The 23,137-nt window shown below is 36.0% G+C and overlaps 1 protein-coding gene across 2 annotated transcripts in view; it reads left to right on the top strand.

Moving 5' to 3' along the window:
* Positions 1 to 23,137, top strand: part of LOC121316680 (S1 RNA-binding domain-containing protein 1-like) — a 96,795-nt gene that overhangs the window by 59,487 nt on the left and 14,171 nt on the right. Inside the window, exons 17-19 of one of the 2 annotated variants that reach the window (XM_041251736.1) lie at positions 14,649 to 14,755; positions 18,585 to 18,752; positions 22,335 to 22,526. In XM_041251736.1, coding sequence (XP_041107670.1) covers positions 14,649 to 14,755; positions 18,585 to 18,752; positions 22,335 to 22,526 — 467 coding nt within the window. Of the gene's footprint in view, positions 1 to 14,648; positions 14,756 to 18,584; positions 18,753 to 22,331; positions 22,527 to 23,137 lie in introns of both variants that reach the window. The other variant, XM_041251735.1, reaches the window with a different exon arrangement.

Genomic DNA, 23,137 nt, shown 5'->3' with positions numbered 1-23,137 from the left:
AATATTCTAGCAGCAATGATAATAGTTTACCAGTGCACATATGCAACATCGTTTTAGTTTCCTTCATCGATACAAACAAAGGCAGGGAGGAACTTGTGTCCCAGTTCCTCTCTTTCTACACAAGTTGTGAAGAGTATCAGAAACTGGGGATATAAGGAGGAACCTGTGCCTGTCTGTATCTATGTACATGCACACACAGTGTATATATATATATATATATATATATATATATATATATATATATATATATATATATATATATATATATATATATATATATATATATATATATATATATATATATATATATATATATATATATATATATATATAATATATGTCTTTATATATACTGCAGCTAGACACATCTTATCTACTTGTGATGGAACTTGGTAAGGACATTCTTAGGTTCATGGAAGCACCAGATACATGAGAAGCCTGTTCCTTCTGTATATGTTCTGCATGTTAAATACTGTAGTGATCCTGTTTTAAGATGCAGTATGTTGTATTTATTGCTGTCACAGGAGATTTATGTTCCTGACTTGCAGTACCTGTTTTACTGGGATGTTTACAAATACCATAGTACTACCTTATGGATGAATACAAACTTTAAAATGCGGCACTCTAAAATTACATCTTCTGCCTGAGTGTATATGTTCATACAAGTTTGTAGCAGTCGTTCTTCACTTCAGTCGACACGTTAAACAAGCATTCCAGCAGGTAACTGATGGAAATAACAGCTTCCAGGTTTCAAAGCTTTTAAAAAAAAAAAACTCAAGTACCTTACAGTGCAACCATATTACAATAAACAGGAAAGAGCAGGTATTTAAATACATGACCGCAAACCCAGTCAACCTTGAATTCACTGCATGGTTGGCAATACATTTTAATCAATATTTATCTTCATAATGACAGCCACCTTGTTCAGATCCATGAAACAATAAAAAGCTGTGTTTTTGACTGACAAAAGGAGTCCCTCATAAGACTACATATTTCTAATGGTTATTTTTATATCCGTGAACCCGTAGCTCCCTGGGACTTCCATTGTCTATTTTTTTTTTTTTTTTTTTTTTTTTTTTAATACACAAAACTGCAAGCGTTTTTGGAGATAGACATACGGTTCTGATTACAGTGAAACAATTGTAGTGTATTTGACAATGACAAATTACAGATAGCATTTGGTTTTTTTAATGTTCTATAATTGTTAAATCTATCTGCAAACATTGATTCTCGGCAAATATTAACCATTAAATGTGGAAACAGGACGAGGAGTTTCGTTAAAGGCCAGGGGATCTTGATTTCTGTACTTTCCTTTTAATGTTATGTTTACCTTTTTATGCTGCATAATTATATATGTGCATCTATAGCCATGCAGTTCACTCTGCCAGAGCACAATTCCCTCCTGAAGAAGTGGCTGTGCTGCCATTATATCTTCTTGTATCATTCAACACCACTGCAAATGGTTCTTTCAACACATTATACACAATTTTTGTCTTGTTAATTTTGGGCTTCAAAGTTGGTAAAACAGACGTCTAAAGTTAGATTGTAGATATCCCATCCACAACACCTTTTGTGTTTCCACTGTCACTGAAATGTGTTTTTCAAACCTGCAGCTGGTTATTTCTGCAGGAGTTACATTTTTTTTAAATGTATTTATTATTATTTTTTTTTTATATAACAGTCCAGCCCTGATTGACATCTCGAAATGACAGCTTTTCATAAAAAGCTGTTAACCTGCAGAGGTTGGTCATGGAATGGAAACAGACTGACTTTGTTCTGCTGCTGGGGCCCTTCCAATTTAAACAGGGCACTGCACCTGAATTTAACTGCGCTACTCTTTGCTGAAGGAGACGGCATATTTTTACAGTACTGGCTCTGGTATGTTTCCAAACTTAGCCTGGCTAAGATTTGCTCAGAGATCCTTTTTTTTTTCATTTGGTTGCGATTTGCCGTAATTGTCTTTTTGTCTTTCTCCTGCCATTCCGAATCAGCACGTCATGTTTCAGCTGTCGGTCTCACTAACGTTTCCTATGTGCATTTTTGTGGCAAAAGTAAAGTGTCAAGTACTAGTAAATAGGCTGATGATTTAATTATAGATATGATTGGATATATCTTATATATAATATGATTGTTCCCAACTGTTTTAAAAGGGGGATCAGGATAAATAAATTGATCATCAAGTAAAGGCTTCACATTGTAGTACGGGTCATTAAGTTTGATTGCAAAAGGAATTACTGCTGGCATGGAAGTTTTCCCAAGAAGAACACCAAGCCATTTTCCTTTGACGTTTCTTTCCTTTTCGTGGGTTTTCTTCAGGTTTAGGGTTATCCGTGTGTGATTTTAAATACCATCTATAGTTTCCCAGCTAGGTTAAAATGAAGAGGGTGAACTTTGTAGGGCCTGTCTTTTAAATTTCATGTGACAAAACAAAACATTTAGACTAGATTTATGCAGCAGTTCATGTTAATTTGATTTTGCTTCTATGTACCTTTAAAAAAATATATATATATCAGTTTACTAATAATATGTAGTAAGACATGTTTGATATACAGTACATACTGTTGAATAGTATTGAATACTATTTTTTTTTCCCCCCTTTCGAGGGTTTTACTGGCCACTACCCCAATTATTTTCATTATAGTAACAATAACTAGAATGGAATAAATAGGGTTACTCATATATAATGACACACACAGTACTGTGCAAAAGTTTTAGGCAGGTGTGAAAAAATGCTGTAAAGTAAGAATGCTTTCAAAAATAGACATATTAATAGATTATATTTATCAATTAACTAAATGCAAAGTGAGTGAACAGAAGAAAAATCTACATCAAATCAATATTTGGTGTGTCACCCAACATCAGTGTGAAAGACTGGTGGAGAGCATGCCAAGACGCGTAAAAGCTGTGCTTGAAAATCAGGGTTATTCCACCAAATATTGATTTCTGAACTCATCCTAAGTTAAAACATTAGTATTGTGTTTTTTAAAAATGAATATGAACTTATTTTCTTTGCATTATTCAAGGTCTGACAAAACTGCATCTTTTTTGTTATTTTGACCAGTTGTCATTTTCTGCAAATAAATGCTCTAAATGACAATATTTTTATTTGGAATTTGGGAGAAATGTTTTCAGTAGTATAGAATAAAACAAAAATGTCCATTTTACCCAAACACATACCTATAAATAGTAAAACCAGAGAAACTGATAATTTTGCAGTGGTCTCTTAATTTTTTCCAGAGCGCTCTCTGTGTGTGTGTGTGTGTGTGTCATTACTATCACAAATCTACAAGGTTTATTTTTATGATGTATATGGTGACGGAACTAAATACCATGGTCCTTTTTAATACTCCATATTAAGCGGTAAAGCATATTAAAAACATGGCCAACTAGGGTAAATGCATAGTCTAACCATGGTAAAATCAAAGTTACCATGTAGTGAATGCGCCGTCTGGGTATTTTATGCTGAAAACAAAGCCCTTCTGGACAACTCTGTTAAATGAGTGAAAATAACAAAAGCACAGTGATAAACTAGGTGATTGCAAGAATGAAATGCAGTTAGGATCAGCGATGAGCCATTAACCTAATTTGTCACATGTGTTTTGAAATAAATATAAAGTGAAATAGAATCGGGGTCTGTCAAGATATGAAGGTAAAAACAAGTGACTTTGTTTTGTAATTAACAGCTATTTTAGAGTTTAATTAGGAAACAGAATCGGCTTAAATTATATGTTTAAAGGAATGTCATGTAATCAAAAATAAAACCCCAAAACTTCAAGCCCTTCTTTATAGGTGTATAAGTGTAGCTTTTCATCTAGTAAGACTATTGCAACATAAAGAATTGTAATACCGGTACTAAAAAGAAAACTGACCAGTAGGGGGAACTGTGTAGCAACAGAGATTTCACGACTGTAGGAGGTGAGGAATGAGTTAATAACAGGCATAGTGGCCATGCAGGGATTAGTGGAGTTAAACATTTTTTATATATCATGCTTTTGAGTGCATTTAAAAATGATCAAAGTGATAAAAGGATAGATTTCTTGATCAGACACGTTTATTAATGAACCAGTCTTTTTAGAAGATGTGTGTGTGTGTGTGTGTGTGTTTTTTTTTTGTTTTTTTTTTAAATACAAGCCCTCAATGTTTTCTTTAGCCAAAAAGGTACACGGAGGGGTAGGTTTTATTAAATGGAAGCGTGCCAGTCAATTACCTTCCTGCCTCCAGTGAAGTGACAGGGCATTGCAAGATTTTAAAAATAGTGCAGAATTGATTGATGGGTAGTTAATGAGAAGGCATTCCTGCACTGAATTTGAACTTGCCCAAAAGGAACAGTTTCAGATGTCGTCCTTATCATCTTCCTTAAAAACAGAAATACGTTTACATGATCCTCAAGAATGAAGTTCAATGTGATGTCACTCTTTAGTTATTGTATCAGGTTTCCATGCTGTAGTTGTGTCCTCTTAATTGAAATGGAATTCAGATACAAGTTTAGGATTTTCTTTTTGACAGTGTGAATTGATTTTGTATTTTGTACTTTTTATTTTTTACATTTTTTAATTATTTATTTATTTATTTAAATTGATATTTGACCAGATTTTTTCCTCAAACTTGTGTAATTACTGATTTATACCAAGAAAATATCAGACTTTACATTCAGTAGATACAGGTCAGCAAATGTTTACACTAAACAGAGGTCAAAGGATAAAGCCTTATCCAGCTGTGTGAATATTACCCAGAAAACTAAGAAATTAATTATTTGGATTTTCTCCAGGTTTTTTTATTTATTATTATACACACATTTAAATTTTAGAGACTAGTTTTGAAATTACTCTATAGCCGATGTACACAGTGTTAGGTATTAAAACTTCACTATTGCAGAAATGTAAATAACAAGAATGTTATAGATTCTCACACCAGATATTTCAGAATTGTGGGAAAAGTTCAGAAACTTTTTTTAACTTGTTTTTTTTTTTTTTTTTTTTCCTAAGAGGGCCCTGTTTAATTTTGGCAAGTATTCAATTTATATACTGTGGCTTTTTAAGTCCTGTATATTTGAGGACAATCAAGACACCATATTGTGGCTTTTCCTATAAGTGCAATCTAACAGCAAGTTTTCTATTCCCAAAAATGTATACGATGCACAGGATTCTACCAATAACCTATTCCTGCATGTCACACTACATATAGTCACCATACATGAATATTTATATCATGCGTTTCAAAGAAATGTGCTCTGCATCATCTAGTAGACAGTCTTGAAAAGTTGTTATTTCCATTCCAATTTGATGTAGATTTAAGGTAGATTAGTGTATCCTTGTTATATTATGTAAGCTAAGAAGGTTTCTGCCTGGACTCCTGAGTGTTGGTCACTGAAGAGTGATGAAATAAGCTAGGCTTATCATGCAAGTCTGACGGTCATTGCAGCACAGCACTAGACACTGATTTAAAAAATAGTAATAAAATAACATTGTTTACCAGCACGGTAAGGAGGCGTGTCAATAACTTAGAGCTGAGATTTGATTTATCCATGTGTAGTTTTCCCTATAGAATTGGTGTTAAATCCAGCAGAGTTTCAAGTGTGATGCTGCAGAAAAGAACATCAAGTGATAATTTTCTAATTTGGACATTTGTTAACTGACATTAAAGTATCCAGAATATCAAATGTTTAAAGCCATCAGAGGACCAAACACTCGTGTTTTTGCAGTTTGTTTTTTACCAAACTTTAACCATGTAACGTATTTACCATGCTAACCAATTGTTAACCAAGTGTTTTAAACCCTAATTGTTTGTTTGCTTACTTGTGCTTTTACCTCGGTCTCCATATGCTTTTCCTCTGCTTTGCAACATTTTCGCATGCTTTTACCATGGTACTTGTATAATGCAGTGAATATAGGCAATGCTGAGAGGAAAGGAAACACCAGTCATATGCAAGGTCATTTCCAGTGTGCAACATCAAGGAAGTGTAGCTAGTGTGCCCTATTAAATCTCCAATTTTGTCTCTTCAAATTGTAAAGTGTGTAGGTTTTGTTTTTTTTGTAGACATCAAACCAGCATGTAATTTAATGTGCAATTGTAGGAAATGAACGAATGATGATTTGGCATTATTTGGAAGAGATAGGATTACCTATTGAATCTAATTATTAGTGTGTGCTAACCCATCCACTGCTTTTTCCTGTCATCACACTGCTGAGATTAATATTTGCAAACAAACTAAACCCTACTTTCAAACCCTGTTGATTATTTAAAACAAAGGTTTAAGTAATTATGCAGAATGGTTGTTGCTAAAATTTTACATTCAACAATAAGAAATACAAGTACATACAGTAATAATATGAATTCCCCCTTTTCTTAAGTTTGTACTCATTACCCTTTTGGTATCGGTAACACAGTGGATATTTGTTATGCTGATTTCGAATTTAGACAAACAGTGGTACTGTTGCACATGGTATTCTGTTATTTAAAATTCTTCCTATTCTTCTGTGAGGCTTCAGTCTTTCACGGGTCACTCAACACATGCTAACCCTGATGACTTCTCTGGGCTGTCACATGTCAATCAAGGCGAGATGAACGTTCTCTGGTGAGCAGGGAAAATAGGCTTTCTTTATTTGAGGCCTGCTGTGCTTTGACTAAGAACTTTATTCCATTCACTTTTGGTTCCTTTTCGCCTAACCTCAGTGTGACCTCTAGCACGAGGGAAAGATGGAAACAGATAAAACGAAAGCGAAGCCGGAGCAGCAGCTGTTATTAGCTAGGATGGAAGTAACTTTGGAATTGCTGCTTCCAGGCATTAAAGACGTCAGCGCTTCTATTGTGGTCAAAAATTTGAAAAAAAATTAAGCGTTTTTATTAAGTTGCTTTATGACCCGAGTGTTGCCTGAGATTGTAATTGCTTGTTGATAGGCTTGTGAAGAACTTTCTCAATACTTGAAATAGTCCCATTCCAACAGGATCTAAAGACACCAACAAAACTATCATGTTTTTTTTTTTAAACACAGAAATTGTCTTATCTGTTCTTTGTAAATTTGTAGTGTTGCTGTTTTTTATGCTGTGCTTGTGTATCAGACAGGTATTCAAGCTTTAGCTACTGTAATTGAGTCTGCTACCTGGCTCAGCTACCTCGGGTCGCTGTAGCGCGAAGCCATGATAGCCAAGTAGAAACAGGGAATCACTGTATGAAGAACGTACATCATTTTTATTGGTAAAAAAAATAAAAATAAAAAAATAAAAAGTTTTTGTCTTGCAAACAAAATAATACATTATCTGTTCATATTAAACTTTTAAAAGTGTACTGCTTACATAGAAATGTGAATCCTGATTCATTAAATTCTGAAATATCCCATTCAACATGATGAGCATTACACTGCTTGGGTAATTTGATGGTCATTCGTTTACAAGAGCAGTTTATTCAAGGTTGATTGTGTTAATGAGTAAACTTCGGGAGGGTGTTCATGATTTCAGGGATCATTTTAGTTTAAGCCTGTAGCCAATCTTGGGAGACCTCCTTAATACAAACCTCCACAACCACACAGACAGTTCCACAGTAGGCACGTTTCCCTGTTTCTGGATAAATGATATATTTTTCTATGAAGAATACATTGAAATGAGGCACAGAATAATGTGACAGCAGTAAACCGTAATGGAAACCAATCTGTACTGTACTGTTGGATTCAGATGAAGCATTGTCATGGCTGTCTAGCACGCCAACAGGGATTCAGTTAAAATCAGGCCTTCACATGTGCTTAGTGCATTCTCAGTGTCGTTGACATCACTTGTGTACTGTAGGCATCTGCTCACGATACCGTTTTCAGTAGAGACTCCCCCTTTACAACCTGCTGTTTATGATGATTTCGGTCATTTCAGTTTCTCATTACCTTCAGTAATCCTCTCGCATCCACCCTCTGCCTTCATTTCTCTTCTTGAGGATTTACATTTGTGTTTATTGTACAGTTAGCACTGTGACACGGAGAGCTTTCTGGATTTGCAGCATGCTTGACTCATGGGGGGAGGATATTGATCAGCTTTTCTATGTTTTGCCATTTCTGGCTGTGCCCCAGGAAAACTGGTCTAGTTTCCTTTCTATTTCTGTTTCCAAAACATTGGCTTGAAAAACTCTTGAGCCTTTACATTTTGTTGTCCTTTTTCTATTTATTGACATGGTAGAATGTTTTAATCCGGGCTTTGATGGGATTTGATACGTTAATGGGTTTCTTCCAAGGGATTTCATATCACAGGATTTGAATCTGTTTGACTGTTTTACAAAGTTCAAACTCCAAGAAGCCTTTGTGTATCATAGTTTTGCTGTGAGCTCTGCATTTACTCTTCTGTAAACTGTTTATTAGTAACCCATAATAACCCACTTACTCTCGTGTTCCTGGAGCAGGTGTATCCACCTGGAAGCATTATCTTTTTTCTGTATGATATTCTCATGCAGGGATTGGTTTTTCACAACTTGTGTACGGTGTGTAAAGGGTACTCCATTTAATGATTGTAATAGTGGTGGTATTTCAACTTGACACTTCTCGGGGGGGCGGAATGTTTGCCCACATATCTATAACCTGAAAACAAGCTAAAACCAATATCTATACACAGCACCAAGGAATAAACTGAACTAACTTATCCCTGTGATTATTTTACAGAAAAGTATAACCTCTGATTTGATGAAGGTATAGGTCTTGGCCATTTCAAATAAACCAGACTCTGCATTCTATACCACAGACAGATGACTCTTTTAAAGTCTTGGCTGTAATTGGCCCTGAATAAACAAACAAGTAAAAGTTACTTTTCATATTAAAGGCCAGTTTCCTCTTTTTTAACTTTTTCCCATCAAAGCAAAGGGCTTCTCAAGCGCTGCTGTTAATACAGCAGCATCTGTCTGGAGAGGAGGGGCTAGAGCAGCTACAGGTATCTTCATCAGATACCAGCTGCCCTGATCCTGCAGTCAGGGCTTATCGTTTAATCTTGCAAACAAGGGGAGGGGTGCAATTGTATGCATTTTAAGAGCAAAGGCATGTAAGGGAGACTATTTTAGAAAACATTTGGATTGAAAGAATAAAGGGAAAGATTTACAAGAAATCTGCTTAACAGGCTTTACTATGGCCTTTTATTAATTTTACTAACACAACTTCTGGTCACGCTGTAGTTTAAGGGCTGTTTTATTAACTGTTGACAAACCTTGTTAATTTTTAGCCAAGGGTTATGGTTAATAAAAACCTGATTTTTAATTTGCTAAACATTACTACAGTAACAATTTGAACCAATTTCAAGCATATGATCGACTGGGTATTGATCATCCATAGGGCTCTGGTGTTTGCAGTTTTAGCTGGCCTATTCTATATTATCTAACAGTTAACAGAAAATGCGTAATGTACATGAACATGTTTCTTAGCTGTTTGTTAACAGTTAATAAACAAAAAAAGTCCCTTTTAAAGTAAAGCGTGACCCAACTTCCCGTGGTGTTGTAATTCAAATTCATGTATTTGTGTGATGATATGGTACAAAAAATTGATTTAGGGAAATGTAAAATGCATGCATATAGTACAATTATTCCCTTGCTGGTTCAGGCTGTGTTTGTTTTTCTGGTTCTCAGAATAGCTGATCTGTTTAAATTACCCTCTTATGTTGCTGTTGGATCTTGTCTAGCTCTTGTGTACAGCTTATTGAAATACTGAAAAGTGTTTTCCTTTTGTTAATGAAAGAAAGCATGATTAGCAAGTTTTCAACGCATATTTATAGAAATCTAGTATTAATGTATTAGATCTATAGTTTGCTTTGGCCAGCTGGAGCAAATTGATCCTTGGCTTACTTTTTTGGAACCATTTGAATGTCTATCTTCAGTACCTGACAGCTGGGTTTAAATGGGCATGTTGGGTTTTTGTGATTTTTCATGTGCATTGCCATGCAGTGAAACTGAGTTTAAAAACCTGGGTTTATAATAAAATCTGCAGCTTGCTTTGTTCTACTCAATAGCGGTAAGTTTTTCAATTAAAAAACATGTAAAAAAATAAATATCAAGTACCATTTCTAAACAAGAATGTGAATTGAAAATTCTTAATGAATAAACAGGTATGAACACATTTTTTGGCTGCTTTTTTTTTTTTTTTTTTAATGGGAGATTATTTCTAACAACGTAGTACATGGGTGTCAAATCACGGTCCTGGAGGGCAATACCACTCAAGTTTAACAGGTAAATTAAGTACTTTAGGGTCTGGATGGAGTTGTAATTGGTTCAATTAAACAATTTCGAACAGGTTTGGAGCAGAGATCGACTTTGGCAACCCCTGACATAGTATCTAAGTGGAAAGCTTCAAAACAGTAACTGTAACAAAGACAAAAAAAAGCTTCTGCATGCAAAGGGAATTCCAGATCTCCAAAAGCAGTGTTGTGTAGAATCATCAACATATGCCAGATCTACAACATGCTCTGGGGTACATAACCATGACCTGATGCTGCTCTAGGTAAGCAGGCTAGTATCTCATGTGGGTGAGATTAGTCCTGACCGGCAAAGATGAAGTGGAAACCTTCTCAGAAAAATGTCTGCCAATAGTAAACCATACATAGTGTATTAACAAGTGTCCACAATTAGCATATATCCATAATTTTGATAAAGATATGTGAGCTCATTGAAATTGTGTCTGTAAGATTTTTATTTTCCTCTTTGTTTAAAGTTCATATATACAGTTTTTAAACATGCACATATAGATAGATATAGATAGATACAGGTCTATTTGTACAAGTGATTGCTAATGCAAACCCAGGACTGCCTGAGGCTGTTCTTCAATAATACTTTATTGTTGTTTAAAAAAAAATGTATTATATTTTTTTTTGGTGATTCAAAGCCATGTACAGGAAGTATCACAACAAAGAAACCGCATTGTAAAAACCTCAGAAATCTTCAAAAGGAGAGGTTTGAAATGATGTCCCTTTTATCAGACATCGCAGGCACAAGCTTGTGCTCTAAACACACAAAAAAAGGGATTTTCCAGAATCGAGCAGTGGTTGAAAACGTTGACTTGTAAACCTGTTTTTTTGCCAGAGGCAGTGCCATCAGCATTATTGGCATTAAACGTGTTATTGCAATCATTTTAATTAATAAAAGGTTCAAGGAAAAGGCAGTCACTCCGACAGAATACTGTGCGCTTTCTGGAACTTGGGAGTGGTCTGTTTTCATAGTCATGTGTTGTGAAAGTAGAAACATCTCCCTGATTATCTGTAGCACCACATAGTTATGCAGTGAACTGAAAGGGTTGAAATGAGCTGTTTCACTGACACATTGTTTTAAAGATCATTTGATACAGATCTTTATTTCACAGACCTGTTAACTTCAGATTACAAAACTTTGGGTGGGGGGTGGGGGGTGGGGTTGCAGAAAGGTTAAGTAATACTTCCAATTAGGGGTCTACTTAAATCACTGAGATTTTAAATATTTTTTCCCGGGTAGGTTATAGAATAAAATTAGGATTTCGCAGACCTGTTTAAACGTTAAATAAACCTAAGTAGATAATATTTTCAGAGCTTAAAAAATTCTAACTGTGTTTAAAACATAAGCAGCCGGTTGTTTGAAGCGAGGTGGGTGTGCTAGGTCATATCTGTAGTACTGATTTAACTAGACTGCAACAGACAGGAATACTTTTTGTCTGCACTGACTTTCAAGTTTGTTTTCTAAAAGCTGTTTGTTTTATGTTCTGTTTAGTAGCCTCTATAGTAGCCTTTAGTTTCATGTGCGATTCTGAAGCTAAATAGTGATCAATTGTATTTTCTCTAAAGTTACATTAAAAAGATGTGCAAAACAATTTACCTCCATCTGCATGTAAAATATCTTTGGGAAATGTCTTGACACAATCCTCAGCTGAAATATACTTTTGTTTTTTGCTTTGCTGTCCATTTTTGGTATTTTACCTCCAGCGCTGAAAACTGGATTTTAGCAACCAAAATCAAGTAACAGTGCACCACTGACTTTGTCCTAGCACCTACTGTCCAGCACAGACGTACTGATGGGCTGATTTAAAACGCCTTGGAAATGTGAACAGTAAACAAGAAAGTTAACCGCTTTGAAGTATTTAAAAAAAAAAAAAATGTTATTTGTCTAAAGACATTTTTTTAACCTAAGTGGTATTAACACAAAGGGCAGCAAAAGAATTAAAAAAAAGCCTATCTACAGAATTAAGTTTGTTTAGATTTGCTTGCGGTGTGCACTAGTTCATTTAAATTAGGGTTATTTTTTTTCTCGCCATACTAGTCTGGTATGCATTGGCCCCTAAAGAGGTGAGTTTCATTGTGACCCCTTAATTTCCTAATTTTCTGGGAAATCGCGAATTAGGTAGACCCTTCTTACAATGGTTTTGCCCTTGCATTCATTGCTAATAGGGATCGCAGTGTGTAATATCTTGGACCTGTTTTATTTTTTAGCAAAAGGTCTTTCCTTTCCCTTTCCTAGTGTAAACCACTCCAGTAATTGCTGTAACTGCAATAGCAATAGCAAAGCATTTTAACACAAACGTACAATTGGGACTTTCCATGAATGGCCCAAAGTCCTTGCTAAGTGTAATTCTCCCTTTTAATAACCCTTCCAAGGTAATTATTTATTTCTAGGCATTGCCTGGCATGCTTCCCCATTTTATATTTTAGTAGATCCTGAAGAGGCAGATCTTTTTCTACACCTTCAATTCCACCTCCAATGTCCAACCAGATTAGTACGTCCTTGTTTGTGATTTGAAGTTGCATGCTAAAGGAATTAAACAGAGACCCATTCTAGTACTTGAACGGTACATTAAAGGAAACCTCTGCATATGTCACACAGTTTTTGTTGATTATAGGAATCGACCTGCTGCCAAGCAGCTTACCGGTAGATAAACAAGCAGCTGTGTTTAAGGTGCTAAGGAGAATTCGTGCTTCAGTAGGTGTTGGATAGCTGGATAAATGTTTCTTTTGGCACCACAACCACTGGTGGCAAAATGGTATTGTGTATCAGCTGCAGTAAAAACTATCAAAGGCCTTTTTGGTTAATACTGATTCCGGCCTTGGAGGATGCTGGTTGACTCCCCCTAAAAATCTTGCTTCAAATTTCACGTTAAAAAAAAAAAAAGAGAGAAACAGTTGGCAATGAGAAACACTCTCTCTGTGTATCTACAGTATAACTGCTCTTGGCGTAACTTATTGCATATGGTGGTTGTCCATAGTGTAAAAATTGTTAACATTATTAAAGTTTATTAAAAAATTATTAAAGTTAGGAATTAACGTTAATACCTCTGGTCTCAAAGTTATTTATAGCAAACAGTAAATCGCACATATACTGAATCTAACCAGTGATATATTGGGGTCTATTATAATGATTTAATTCATGGTGGATCTTAACACTTCAAACATATTTTTATTGCATCTATGTTAATAAAGAGATGAAGAAACCTGTGGGAAAGCAAGTGCCGTGATTTAATTTAGATTTGCTTTTTCAGTTCTGCGCTGCAGCATTTAAACGATTATACGAGGCTGTCCTTTATTAATAATACTATGCTTTACAAACGCAGCACTATTTTATTACATGATTTAAGGCATTTTAGAAGCAGCGCCGTGAAAGGATCTAATCAGCAGCACAATACTCCTGTGTGTTTTGGGGCTTGAATACAGTACATTTACTGACAGTTAACAAGTGCCTATTAGGTGGGAGTTGGGAGGTCAGGGTAATACTGTACCAGCAAAAAACGGTAGTTGAGTGTGATGCAGTTGTTTTTCTTAACGAAAAATATTACCTCTGAATATCGGTTTGATTTCTGTTAAAAACAAAATATACCCTACTCGTTTCTTTCTCACTGTAATTTACCTGCTTGTTTGTAATTTCTCTAAAAGAGACCGAAACTAAATCTTCTCGTAGATAGTAAGCACTTTTTTTTTTAATATAATTGTACAGGACTGAGTAAAATTCCTTTTGAATAAAAAACAAAACAACTAAACCCCCTACAAGAAGATATCTTCGGCCAGCATTCGGATAGCGCTTAGAGTGACCGGCAGAGCTTTAAGTTCCGCTGAGTTTAAGTTTTCACCATCTAAGCTGAGGGCGAGGTAAACAGACAGACCTTGTTTTATCCCCTGCTGTGTTGGCACTGAACTCTGCTGGGGGAGGGGACGTGAAGGACTGCTGTGCTGTCAGTAGTTCATCTTGGATTGTCTGTCGAGACTGCACCATAAAATACAGTGTGCTTACTAAGGTGTGTGTACATTAGTTTGTACTACATGGTGGATTGAGGCTGCAGTCTCTTCGGGGGCGTCACTACTTGGCCAGAGTTGTGCATTTCTTTATTTTTTGAACAGGTGTAGAAGAAGAATACGTTTACACTTTGCATGTTATAGCAAACATGTATTTCACTTTCCAGGTGAAGTTTACTTAGCGACTAGCATAGCAAGTGGAAGTGGATGACCGTAAGATTTATAGCAGTGTATTAGCTAACATGCCTTTTTAATATGAATGTGTATCTGCATAGCAACGTGTGCTGTATCTTGTTTATTTAATGATGTAGTTCATGTACAGTTTACAAGAAAAAAAGATTAATGCCAGTAAAATGATTCAGAATATTGTAATGTGTTTATATATATATATATATATATATATATATATATATATATATATAATAATATTTGTGTGTGTGTATTTCATCTTTCAGCATGACGTGTCGCAACCCTTGCTGAAAGCAGCTCTGGCCAGTGTGGTTGAAGAATGTGTCAGCTTTGTTGGAGTGGATATTAACATCTGCTCTGAAACCCTGATGAGGTAGGCTGAATACTTTCCACTGGCAGTAATTACATGGCACAGGATCACACAGTCTCTGTTTAGTCTGCCATCCAACTTCTGCTCAGTTAATGCAAATGGGTCTTGTGTTACATTGCCAGCGACATGAGAATGACATGTTCAGACAGTGTTTCACCTGTAGAGATGGAGGATGTGGTACCGCTAAATAAGAGCTGTGGTGCATTTAACATCATAGATTTATGACACATACTGTAGGGTTCCTTTTGGAAAAATAATCAAACTAGAAAAACAAAAAGTGTTGTTCAAAGTAAATTTACCATTACGTGAGTTAATAAAGTGTACTTTTTTTTTTTTTTAATAACCCAGTGCTTGGGGTCTTGGAAAAATAGATTTCATTCATGGTGATTGGCAGAGTTTAGTACATGTTCAGCTTGTAATTAGTTACTTGTAATTGCATGACATCTTTGTCTTTTTCTTTAAAAGAGACCAAAGGCCCCATTTTGAATCAAGTGCCTTTGCAAAGGCAGATTCTCTCTAAGGAATAACTTTTTTTTTTTTTTTTTTTTTTAATGTACAATACTATCAAGAAACAACTTACTATAGTTGGTAAGCCCTTTGGTTTTAATGTTCTTCACTGGGCTTAATCAGTGCTATAGGTTTAACTGAGCTGCCTGCAGTTTTAGAAAGGGATACTTTTCTGTAGAAAGTGAGGTGCAAGCTTCAAGTTTCAGGCAAGAAAGTTTTTTCATAGTTTTTTCATTTATTATTATTTTTGTAATTGTTATAGGCAAGTACATAAGTGTTAATCAGTCCATTCCTGCTACTTAATGACCTGTTTGTCACAAGATGACACTGAGGTTTTGGGTTTGAATTGCAGCCTGTCCTCAGACTGTGTATTTAAATGCCTCAGCATGTTACTGTACGGTTTAAAACACAATGCATTACTTTCCATAACTTTCTGCTTTGTTCTATTACATTTTTCATTAACATATCCCTGGTCATAAGTCAATATTTAGTAGTTCTATTTTTGTTTTACAACGGTTATGCATTGGTCTTCCAGCCAAAATGTCTGCTGAATTCACACTGTCTGGTAGAATTCAACCTGGAACATTTCATTGGTTTCCGCTCACAAAGTTCGACATTTTGATTGGTTCATCTGCTCGTCATCTTTCCCAGGACTGTCCCTGCTCGTTCAGGTGGGCAGGAACAAGTTTGCACTGTGACATGTGACCAGTGTCGCCATTACTTGTGTCAGTCTTCTTGTTACAGTTGAATCCAGTCCCTTCTGAAATTGAGATTCTCTTGTTCATTTCTGTGCAATTCAGTTGAGGTCTGTTTCTTATTATACTCCTACTCATATATTTAGATGCAGCCTAAAAATGTTTAAAACACACATTTATGTTATTACAGCTTATCATCATGGGTCGGCACTTATTTTCAAAAAGGGGCAAATCACTGGTAAATATCCATACACCACCAGAGTTTAGGAGAAAAAAAATGGGAGACATTGGAATGTATTGCAATATACATGACTGATGAGATTTATGTAGATTTTGACCTTTTGGGAAAGCGAAGTGTTCATCAGATATTGAATGAGTCTGACGCAGACACCGATGATTAATTATAGTAGTGATAAAAGGCAAATGTAACAATTCAAATCAATTCAGAACTCTCCATTCTGACCACTCTGCTACTTCTCCCTGAACTACAGCGTTTCCCTATCCCATTCTGAAAATAAATACTTTCAAAATATATATCTTAAACTTTTAGCTTTTTAAATAATATTTGGATTGCTCTCAAGAGACTATTGGTTGTTAAATGGGTGTTTTGTTGCCGCTGCCCCCGTCTCTGCCCTATCTCCTCTGATCGGTACCATCTCTTGCCCTGCCTGCTGCCACAGGTCCCACCCCCTGCGCAGCTGTGTGATCTGATGCAGAGTATTTAGAAATGCATCTCAACAGTTCCTTTCTCTCCACACAAATGTGTCTGTGCACGGTGATATCATCTCTTCTGCTGTGACCTCCATTGTTTTAAATTGTTAACACAAGCCCAGTAATTCTCCACGTTGTCCAGCCATAAACTGCAAAGTCAGCTTGATAAGTAACCGGGTGTTCCATAGTGCAAATAACATCATTCTTGCCACTGTGAAGCGGAAGCACAAACCTGGTATGCATACTTCTTGTTGACAAAGGACAAATTTTTAAACAAAATTAAATAAGTAAATAAATAAATAACAGCACTCTCACCTGATAATGTTGCAAGTCTTGTGAGGAAGGGTCTGCGTGATTTAAAGGCAGACTCATTTGTGCTGTGTCATGATGAAAATGGGAAGTGATATTTTACTTTAAAATGCAATTAACAAATCAAGAAGTATAACAAATTAAACACAGAAAAACTGCACTATCAATTAGTACATTAACATGACAAAGCATTTTCAGAAAACTGATTTTCTAAAACGTCACTTTTCTGTGTTTACATGATTTAATGATAGAAAATCTAATTAGAATTCAACTGTGTACATGGATTGAAGTTTTAAATTCAAAGATTACTATCCTTTACCTCTATTCAGATTCCCTACAATGTGCAATCAGCCTTTCCAACAGCTCATCCTATTCTATATTACCAGTTTCTTTTGCAGACATTATTTTAAGTTATCACATCATTTTAAAGCTGGAAAACATTTGCTGCTTCAGTATGGGCTATTAACAAATACATACAGACTTTAACAAATTATTACTTTATCCCTAACTAGACAAATGCAGACTGACTACAGATTATTATTTGTTTCTGTGTTTTCTAAAATGCAGGCATGAAGGTCAAAGTTTGCATGTGTGCAGTACACTATCAGAAAAAGTTCTCCGAAAACGGACTTTCGGAAAATTCAGATACATGTTTACATGACTTTTGAAATCAGAATTAGTTTTCCAAAAATGTTGTTTTCTGAAAAATTTCATAATTCTTATGCTCATGTAAATGCATTGAATGGCAATGTTCAATTCAGCAATTTGCTTTTTTATTTTTTTTTTAAATAAATGCATTTTTGGTTTTACTGTAAGTGGAACTATGTTCTTACTGCCGCTGTAGCCATAAGGGTATTTAATAATAAAAAAAATAATTAAAACAACATTTTTGGTAATTAAACAAATAAATGAAAAAATCCAGTTTAGCTAGTTAATCCATTTTCTAAGCACAATAAGGCACTTCAGGGTGTGTGATATACTCAAATATCACCAGGCCCCAGGAGGTTGAAGCAATGCACCCATGGCTATCACATATATGTGTGTGTGTGTGTATTGTATTATTCTTTACAGTAGTGTGCAAATGTATTATAACACTTCAAGATTTGTCATTTATATCCTTAATATAACTACCTGCATGAAAACCTCTGGATGTGAGAATTTCCATTTTCTGTCAGTAATCGGGGATATAGAAACAGTAGGTGCTCGTGTGAAAATGTTAGACCACTTTGTGCTTCTTAAACAACTTCTAAAAAGTCTCATGCATTTTACCATGTGTACCTTTTCGCTTAATTGCATGTGTGGTTTATTAAAGTCATCAATAAAATAATACAATCATTAATTTGCCTATTTTGACAATTTTCCAAGATTTTCACTTAGTGTTTGGATTTCATGTACACAACAAATCCAAACAGAAGCATTGGGGTGGTTGAGTACATTTGCACACGACTCTGTGTGTGTGTGTGTCTATATAAATAAAGTATACAGTGTCTGGAATGGGTTATATTTTCATTCCAGATTGTTACCTGTGCAGAGTAGAGTGCTGATTTGTCTTTCATTTAAGAGCACCACGCTCAGTATTATTAAGCAGCTTGTTTTTCTTTCTCTAACAGGCATGTTGCAGGGCTCAATGCTGGTAGAGCAAAGAACATCATGGAGTGGCGTGAGAAGAATGGACCATTTATAAACCGCGGACAGCTGAAAGAAGTCAAAGGTGTGGGTCCAACAACCTTTCAGCAGTGCGCTGGTTTCATACGAATTAACCCAGAAAACATTTGCAGGTATGATTAGCTTATTTATAAAATATTCCTTTTTCCAAATGTTTCCAAACATGAAGAGGAAATATGGTTTGGTCATTTTTTTTTTCTTAATCACTGAAATGTTGTTTATTGTGTCTGTGTTGTGGTGCTTTTGCCATTCAGGGTTCAGTTCCAGGTGTCTGCCGTAGATATATGTAAGGTAGGCAGCTAAAGTGTCTTCATATTAGTAAGAGCCAGTATCATCCAGTGCATTGGTGCACAAAGTGAGGGGTGCGGAGCGTCAGTAAGGGGGCACAACTATGACTAAAGGGCCAGTTCTGTATACATAAATGACAGCTAATTAATCCAAGTTCTTACCTTTCAAATGAGCTGCTGACGATCACTCTAGAACTTGTAGAACCGGAGAAATGATGTTTGAAGTGGCAAGCGTCAGTGAAACTGCAGTGAGCCAAAATGACAGCTACCATGTATGGGACGACAAGTGTTAAAAAAAAAAAAATAATAATAATAATAAAAAAAGCAACTCTAATGTTTTAACAGATGTCTTTCCCCGGATTTAATGTAACTCTCATATTTTTTCCTAGATTTAACCAAAAAAAAGTCCAGATTTAGCAAAATACATAAATGTTAACAAACACATTCTTAAAAGTCGGAGTGTAACGACCACTCTGCATCCATGCCAAATCAAACATGTCAGAGTGCGTGGGCTTGCATGTTAGCTTCAGATTTAGCTGGAAAGATAAATATTTTTTTGTGGAAACCCAGGTTTAATTTTTCAGATTCATTTGTTTTAGCTCTGCTGCTCTAGTGTATTCGGTGTGTTTCCAGCAAAACAAAAACTTGATCCAAAGTGGCAGATCACTAGATGGCGCTGTCTCTTACGTCTGTAAAAGACACATTGGCTGATTCAGCCTGTGTTTCATATATAACTGCAGTAGAAGTGAATAACAGCTCGAGTGAGAGTACCTTGACACTTACCAACTTATCATACAGTAAAAAACACAGACTTTAAGTAGTTTATAATAATAAACACAATGGTTGCACACATCACAAGCAGACTCTGCAGCTGTTCTGTATTTAGCATTACTGTTTTTGTAATGGATTGTGGATTCCGAGAAGACAACCTTCTGACTCAGTATTGACATTTAATTTCAAGGAGATATAAGCAATGCAATACAGTTGAATGTGGCCAATACATATTAGCATTCTACAACGATATCCATATCCAAGATATACAACTATGTCCAATACTTTTTTTTTTTCCTTTTTAATTTGGAACGCATTCATAAAAAACATAGAATTAACTTTTTGCTACGTAAAGTTGAAGGAAACTTGTCACAATAATGTTATGTTAACATATTGAATTATATAGTATTTTTGTAGTTTTCCATATACCATATAAAATTTGGCATTTCGAAATCTAAATTGAAATTCTATTATAGATTCTGGTAGACTTTTGTGATATCATTTTGTAGTTTCTTTGATTACATGACAACTTTATTTTATTTTAATCAGTATATTTTTTTCATGTTCTGCCTTTTCACAATAAGCAGTTTGTAGCTGCGTTTCTTTTTGCTTGTTTGTTTGTTGAATTGGAAAGGTCTCAGGTTTACCTGGAGTTCTTACAGGGTTCAGAAGTGAAGTGGGAGTGATTAGGAATACAATAGGGATCTCTTAATGAGATGTTAGCAGAGCAGTTAAAGAAAATGAGTGGAAATCAGAGCTTAACCCCACCGGAGACCAAAAGCCCCCTGACACACAACTGAATGAGAAAATAAATAGAAACAGTTTATCCTATCTTTACTAATCACAACCAGTAAACAAAACACATCACAATATTTTATTTATAATTATTCCCCATTGGACACTGCAGCGACATATACAGGCTGCAGCTCACCAAATAACACCTGTGCACACTTGCTGTGTATTTCTTTGTTTTAACAGGAAAGAGCCCCTTGATATTGGGGTATCATTTACAAAGTGGGGTGAGGGGGGGGCTCCTTAAAGGCATTGTATAATGTTGCAAGACAAAATAGGAATTTCAGGCAATTCACAAAGCTAGGAGGGAAATTGGAGATTAAATAAATTAATAATATCCATTGTATATCTCAAGTTTAACTGTTCTCAATGCAGGAGCCACATTCTATAAGTTGTTAATGACTAGCTCGAAAGTTTTGCTCTCTGAAGGGGGAGACTGGCTATTGAGCAAAAATGACTACAAAAGATTTAGAAGTGAGTAGTTTTTCGAGATTTACGATTATACTGTATTTACAGTATAATCGTAAATCTCGAAAAACTACTCGCTTCTAAATCTTTTGTAGTCATTATTGTATTACTTTAGTATAAATACATGTTAATTTGGATTCATATGTTGTTTTTTTCTGACTTTATGTGAACGAAAAGACACATTTGCCCGTTTTCTCATTGGAAATAGTGATATTTTGAAATATCACTGTCCTGGTCACAAAAGCAAAGTTTGTGGGGAATAATAGCCATTTTCTATACTTTTGAGGCATAAGCAATTAGGAAATAACACTTACTACCCAGGAACAAAAAAAAAGTAAATTTGTTACACGGTGTAATATGAATGCTAGATTGATTATCACGAAAGATTTAAGATAGATTTTTTTCTGCAGCTTGTACTGCAGTGGCTGCATACTTTTTGATGACTAGGAATGTGCAGTGGGGGCAGTGTGTTTTGTGTAGTGTTGTATTGGAGTATATTGGCTTACTTAATTTCTATAGACCTTTTCAGGTACATTGCTATAACTTTTTTGTCTGTTTGTTTACGTTGCGGCCCACCAAGTGAACAGTCTTAACTTAAATGGCCCTTGCTGCCAGATGAGTTTGACACCCCTGGTTTAGTGTGTACTATTGTAAATGTATCGCTGGATTATGTACAATTCTTAAGACTGTATGCAAATCCTATGTGTTGCCCTTGATCAGGGAGTCTCTATACGCTTAGATCGCCTTCCTTTGGCTAACTGGAGAATGTATTTCACTTGTGCATGCTTCTGTAGCACTTCTCATTTTCCTCTTTTCATGCCAGTTCGCGTGGTTTCCCTGTACTAACATTATTGAAAGGAAGCCTAGTGAGAAGTCAGCAAAGCACAGAGTTCTAAGATTTTACTGGAGTACTTCTTCTGGACGCAAAAACAGAACAAAAATGAATGTGTTTCTGCTGTGGCGGTGTATTGGATTGAGGTTTCTATTGAGCCTTGACCCTGTGGATCCCTTTTACCAAGCAAGCCATGAGACTGACTTCAAACAGCAACCTTCAGCTGTGCTGTTAATGCCACCTGAGAACTACTTTCTACAGAGGTATGTTTTCCTGCTGTTCTGTGACCTAAGTTTGCAGAGGCATCAAGAATGTCAGTGTCATGTACCAGGGACAGCTGGGTACGGTATTTCTGCCAAGAAGCTCAAGTGCAGTACTGGACTTCCTGACCCCCCAACAGCCCTGTCAGTGGATAGCGGCATAGCATTCTCCCCATGCGACAGTTTGTTTGTGTGAATGTGTGGTAATAGGGTGTTAAGTAAAAGCATCAGAACAGAGAGCACTAAATGTTCCTCTTTGTATTTTTGTGTTTTTCTTCTCAGCAGTGAGCAGAGTGCCGGCGAGGCGGGAGGTCAGACATCCGCAGCGGGTGTCCCGAGCACAGCAGGTGCGGGGGGGGCAGCTGGGAAACCACCCAGCAAGAAGAGCAAGAGCAGAACAACAAGCAGCGCTGCCCAGCAGCTAAACCCACTGGATCAGACCTGCATCCACCCCGAGTCATACGATATTGCCATGAGGTGAGTGCTCGGCTGCAGTGAGGTCTCTCCCACTGCCAATTCAGATTTAGCGCTGGGGAGGGAGGACATCACGCCAAGAATGTAGCAGGTCCTTGCGTAAACTAGCATGAGCAAAATAAAAGTGAAGCAATGCTGATACTCTTGTGCTTAGCACCTAGGTTGGTTTGAATTTGAATTAGTAGTTGAAAATAGTGCTTTTACTCCTTATAAGTATTCAGCATATTGTGTGTGCTGTAACTGATTAATTATTGGCACAGTGTGCTAAAAAATAGATTAAAAAAAAATGCTTTCTCTGTTTTCTACATGAAGGGTTTTTATAGTGGTATTTCAAAACATCTTGGCTACGCTGTGGAATACTGATAATTGGGGAACATTGCAGCACAACACAGTACAACAGTGACATTTACAATGAACATGGACTTACGAGGGGGGAAATACACTTGAAAGTTGGGTCATTTCAAATAAGGCAGCCACTCTAACTGTAAAACACTACCAGGATAACGGGACAAACAACCAAGTTCCCATCAAAGTGGAGCAGTACTGTGATTGTAGATTTCTAAACCAACAGTGAGCAGCTTTGGAAATAAGCTTGAGTTTTTCTGAATCCAGTC

Source organism: Polyodon spathula, chromosome 6 (assembly GCF_017654505.1).
Source record: "Polyodon spathula isolate WHYD16114869_AA chromosome 6, ASM1765450v1, whole genome shotgun sequence".
Classification (NCBI taxonomy): domain Eukaryota; kingdom Metazoa; phylum Chordata; class Actinopteri; order Acipenseriformes; family Polyodontidae; genus Polyodon; species Polyodon spathula.
Note: the sequence above shows the minus strand (reverse complement) of the source record. Positions and strands in the feature narration are given on the sequence as shown.